The 6000-nt window shown below is 27.4% G+C and overlaps 1 protein-coding gene across 1 annotated transcript in view; it reads right to left on the bottom strand.

Moving 5' to 3' along the window:
- Nucleotides 1-220: 220 nt before the first annotated feature.
- Nucleotides 221-6000, bottom strand: part of LOC123302094 (importin-9) — a 42693-nt gene continuing 36913 nt past the window's right edge. The window contains exons 10-12 of the mRNA XM_044884880.1: nucleotides 4397-4842; nucleotides 2986-3232; nucleotides 221-545 (exon numbers count right to left, since the gene is read on the bottom strand). Of these exons, the coding sequence (XP_044740815.1) occupies nucleotides 321-545; nucleotides 2986-3232; nucleotides 4397-4842 (918 nt within the window). The 3' untranslated portion in view covers nucleotides 221-320. The remainder of the gene's footprint in view (nucleotides 546-2985; nucleotides 3233-4396; nucleotides 4843-6000) is intronic.

Genomic DNA, 6000 nt, shown 5'->3' with positions numbered 1-6000 from the left:
TTTTTTAAATTGTATCCCCACTACCGTGCTCATTCTTTTGTTTACAAAAGAATACTCACGTATCCCTGATATGTTTAACAAATAATTTGTGTAAAAAATATATTTAAAAAAGTTATCTATAGTTCGTAATAACAATAAATTTGTAAAGTGAAATTTTTTTTAATTCAAGAGATGCATGTCACCCTAATATTTCATAATCAATAAATAAAACGCAACACAATTGTAATTCATACTTTATATTATTCGAGTATAAAATTGCTCATTAACAGATATAAATATTATTGCTTGAAAATGGAGCGTATTTGATCAATAATGCATAACTAGCAATGTAACATGAATGTTCGAACATCAATGCCCATTGTGTGTAACATTTCGCATTCGTTTTGTGTAAAATATCTAGAAAGAGACTGAAATACTTCATTATTTTTAAACGTTAAAAAGAATGATCGTATATGTTCATTTATATTTAAATGTTTTAAAATCGGCAATAGATCCATTAATGACGAATCAATATCTGCATTCACTGCTACATCCGATTCGTCAAACTGAAAATAAAAATGTTTAATAAGTCAAAATGGCATTTGATTTTTTTGTCAATACACACTTATTTATCACAAAAAAAACTTAAAGTGTTGTTTATTAGAGTATCTTAAATAACTTCAGTCATTTAAAACAGATTATTGACCTATCTCTTAAATCACTCGAAGAAGGTGTTTGATGAGTATAATCCATTAAGAAACTTCCCAGAAAAACTTTGATTACAAATACTTTCAAAATTTCTCAAAGTATAAAAAAGTTGCATTTCTGATTTATAGAACGTTCTCTATACAAAAAATTTCTTATCAAAATTTTCGTATTTTTCACCTACACCGAGAATAAGATTTTTAATAATATAATAATTTAATATAAGATTTTTATCTGTTTTTGTACGTCACGTCTTAAAGTTTTTATTAAAATTTGCATTCACATCTTGAAAACAAAACCGGAATGAAATAGCACGGGAATGAAATATAACCCGAGTTAAAGAAGGCTTTATATACTATGTTTATATGAAATATATCAAGGTATACTAAGTTTAGTTTCAAGTTTGCAACGCTTAAAAATATTGATTTGACGAAAAAAAAATTGGGTGTAGGAAAGTTACAATTGAATTTAAATCACTATATGTACAGTTTTCCCTCAAGAGGGAAATTAATTTTATAAAAAAAACGTAATTATATTTGAACATGCCGCGATAACAGCTCGAATATAATCATTGAATACGTCAATTGTTGAACGATTATTGATGAAAAAAATATTTTTGACGTAGCTTTAAGAATCATCTCAAAAAAATTATCACTATCTCTGTAATAAATTTCACTATTTCTAATCTTTGTTGGTGCGTATATATTACTATTTTCATAACTTGGATTGTTTTTACTTCATTGTCAAAAAGTAACATTCGTATCTTTGACAGTACAAAAATAGTGCAAATTTATAAACTGAAACCTATTAATAACAAACCATATATATTTATGGAGATATTTACAAAGATTTTCTGGGCAAAAAACTTCCAAAATTTGTATGTAGTCTATTTGCACTTTCCTTTTAGATTTTACTCTAACACAGCATGTTTACACTTTGTATTTTTTCAGAATCGAATGTAATTGTAGTTAAGAAGCAATATAGAAAAATATAATAAGTATTTTTGGCGCGCGACCTTGGCGACCTCTCCTAGTTTAATTTTTAAATAGTCGTTCAGCGAAAACTAACAAACATATGACATAATAATGTAAACAGTCTATTTTAAATTTTATAATAAATAAATAAATTATTTAGCATATCAGTAAAGATATTAATCAGTGGCTTCATCGAAGTCCAAGAGACATTTTTCGTAAAAAGATTATTTCGAAAGTTACCAAGTTTTGTTTAAAGTTTTCACGTTTCATACGTTCATGAAGAGATCGATAAAAATGACTCTCAAAGGATTTTTCGAACAGTTTTACGAGAAACATCTGGGTCAAAACAGTTCCAAAAATAAAACAAATTCTTATTAAGTGATTTTTGAGATAAGTAAACAATCTTACAATATAATTAACCTAAAAATTGTATGTGGATAAGATTTGACAACAGGGCAAACATTTAATTACAAAACTTCACTGAAAAGAGTAATCTTTATTATTATAACTATTTTCTGTTTTTATACATATAAAAAAAATTAAATATTCAATAAATTTTAGCTGTACGTCAGATCGGTGTAAAAAATTGATAAAAAACTATCAAATCGCCTGTGTTGTGTTGTTAATTTTTACTTGGTGTGTTTTTAATAACAACACTTACGATTTTATCAAAAATTTTACACCGATTTGATCTATCACCTAAAAGTAATTGAATATTTAATTTGTTTTATATACAAAGTCATAAAATAGCTATAGTATAATAAAGATTACTCTTTCCAATGAAGTTTTTCAATTAAATGCTTACCCTGTTGTCAAATCTTATACACATAAAATTTGTAGGTTAATTATATTATAAGATTATTTATTTACCTCAAAAATCATTTAATAAAATTTGATTTATTTTTGGAACTGTTTTGACCAGGTGTTTTTCGTAAAACTGTTCGAAAAATCCTTTGAGAGTCATTTTTATCGATCTCTTCATGAATGATTGAAAACGTGAAAACTTTACACAACTTGGTAACTTTCGAAAAACACTTTTTACGAAAAATGTCTAATTGGACTTCTTGGAAACAACTCATTAATAATTTTACTGACATTCTAAAGAAATTATTTGCCTATTGTATGATTTAAAATAGCCTGTTTACAGTATTATGCCAAATGTTTGTAAGTTTTCGCTGAACCACTATTGTAAAAAATTATGAGACGGCGCAAAGGTCGCACGCCACAAATACTTTAGTAGCGTATACCAACAGTTATTTATCTGAAAAAATTATTTTTCATAATTTATTTCAGAAATTTAAGAAAATTGAATTTAAAATTAACTTACATGTTCTGATGTATCTTGAATTGAACTGTTTTGAGGTAATTGTTTATTTTGTGATTGACTATTTTTATCCTCATTAACATTGAAACTACTTAAGAGCACTTTTAAAATTTTTGCTAAAATTGGCACCCAACGACAACTAACATCATTGCAATCTTCATTATTTTCATTTTCATTTATTGCCATAGTACGTAAAACAAAATTTTCATTTGTAATTCCATATTCAAATAAACGTATTAGTCCCACAATTCTAAAAATAATATCGAAAAAATATAATTCTTTTGTAAACTGCTTACAAATTTAAGTAAGCCATTTTCTCCGCGAAAAATGATCGAAATTAATTTTTTTACTAAACTGACTGCGATATTTTTAAAATTTAGCTTTCAAATTATCATTATTTAAAAATTTAGGGTACGCGATAATACCGAAACACAACACTTTCCAGGTCTAATTACAAAGGGGAATGGACTTTAATTCTCTTTTCAGTAATATTGAGAATATTGAACTCTAGCTAAGAACAAGACAAGTTTTCATTGCATCCGAAAGTTCGGTGAATGTTGGTTTACGTCACAAAATAAATTTCTCCCAAAAAAAAATGTTTACACTTTTATTATGCCTATGACACTTAGGACCATACGGAAAATTTCAAAAATACTGCCATTGTTGTGCAGATAAACTTGATAACGTAGATTGATGAACTCCAAAACTTGTCTAATAGGACACTATATTATATTTCAACATATTATACATTTTAAACATGGTATCATTTTCAATAATTTCAGCGCTAATTATTTATGATAATCAAACACAGTCTCGGTAAAACGAACACTTGATAATCCGAGAAATTCAATTAATCAAACATTTATTCCCCGTATTTTTTCCCACCTCTCCCTACGCTTGTGACAATACAATCACTTAAAAATGTACATGCATTTTTCAGTAATCTGAACAAGTCCAAGATTCCGAAACCTCCTCGTTTTTATTAAGTCCAGATTATCGAGACTCTACTGCAGTCGAAAATTATTTTTTTCGTTAAAAAACGGCATTTAAATCAAAAAATTTCGCATTCTTTACATCTATTTCTTTATTTGCAATTTTTAACATATTTGTGTAAAAAAATTGAGTTATTTAAAAATTTTTGTAAATAACATTTTTTTACAATTTAAGAGATTTAAAAAAGGCAAAGGAAACAAGTCGTTTCTGAAGCCGAAGGTCGCTGCAAGGCCGGAAGCCTTATTAGACGGTATAGAAGCAAAGTAAATGGAAATCAAAATTGAACGGTGCAAGCAAGCGAGAAGTAAATCCAAAGTAAATTAACGGAGCCAAAGTAAAATTGGGCATACGCAAAGGGGAGATTAATGGAGCAATTGCATATTAATTAATTAAATATGGTTATGATTAATTGATTACTTACCCTATTTTGAACTCAAATTCTGTCGTTATACTAGAGTGTGTAAAAACCCATTCAAGTAAAACAAATTCTAAGGCTGCTTCGCCATTTGGTCCTGGTATTGTACTTAAAAAATTAATAATCGCATCTAATTGTGTATAAATTAAATATGCAAATATCGATATTAAACTTTGCATATTTTTATCCGACTCAGTGCATTGCATTTTACTCAAAATTGCCCGTAGTAAAGGCTCCAAACGTGCAAACAAATGTTCACCAGCTTTCACAATTAATATGATTATTAATAAACTAATAAACTTGGCACTGTATTCATGTCCATATGGATCTAACAATTTATTTATTATTTCTATTATGAAATCAATTCCTAATTGCCCTTCTGAATTTCTGTAAACACAAACTTGATGTGCAGCTCCGCTGAATAAAAAATTACTCATACATTCACCACCAGCCTAAAATATAAAAAAAAATATATAAGCCACACACATAAATACGCGTGAAAAAATCAATCAGGTAAAATCAGAAATCTACTAATTTTGTTCCAAAAAAATTCCTCAGATTTACGCTTTAAGAATCTGAATTCAAAATATATAAATAAATTAATTGTAGGAAATTATTTCAAATTTAAATGAGTAGCTGGCTTTGGATCACCTTATATAAGCGAACATGAAATTCAAAACGTTGACACACAAGGACTAATCGTCTAACTAGTCTACATTCTATGGCACAAAACTTGGTACCGATATAATTATCAAAAAATCAAGGTAGGTTCAGGTATCTATATCTCTGCGAACCGCTTTGACGGAAAATAATCCGATCTAGAGAACAGCTCATTTGAAAGCATGCGATTTAAACTTTTTAAAAATCTAACTCAAAAATTTATATCATCCCCTAATATTTTGCGCTGAGAATATAAATGGTAAGGCAATTTGTTAAGATATTGATATTGATGTTTAAAATAGAACGAATGCCCAACTGATCAAGAAGTTTAAAAATTTTAATGACATTCATAAGGACTACTAGAATTATTTTAAGAATTATGGTCCTTAAAATTACCCACAAAATGAAATATTTTGTTTTTTCTCTAGTACCAAAAATAACGGAAGTATACCTGAAACCCAAAGATACACCTTAAATTAACAAACAAAATATCATTTTATCAAAAGTCAATGAAACACATAAAAAACATTTACAATAGAAATAAAGAATAAAATTTTTACTCCGTTATTTTTATAAAAAGCACTAGAGAAAAAAACCAAAACAAAATTTTAGTAACTATAATTTTTTTAAATTTATAGTTTTCATTTAAATCGGTTGAGTAGTTTAGGCGAGATTGCATAAGACAGACAGAGTTATTTTCGCATTTTTAATATTATTAAGGATTTCTATTTAACAGTTTTCGAAATACAGTGCAACCTTAATATAACGTACCTCAATATTACGAATTCCTCGATTTAACAAATTTTTCGTAATCCCTTTGAATTGCCCCTAAGAGTCAATGTAAAATAAACCTTTACATTACGAACATTTTTTGAGAACAATCTCTTTATAACGAATTTTCAACTATCCAAAAAAAGTGCAATAATTTTAAACTATCAAAAATGTGCAAA

The sequence above is a fragment of the Chrysoperla carnea genome, chromosome X, assembly GCF_905475395.1.
Source record: "Chrysoperla carnea chromosome X, inChrCarn1.1, whole genome shotgun sequence".
NCBI classification, from domain to species: Eukaryota; Metazoa; Arthropoda; class Insecta; order Neuroptera; family Chrysopidae; genus Chrysoperla; species Chrysoperla carnea.
The sequence above is the reverse complement of the archived record's forward strand: the minus strand, read 5'-3'. Positions and strand labels throughout refer to the sequence as shown.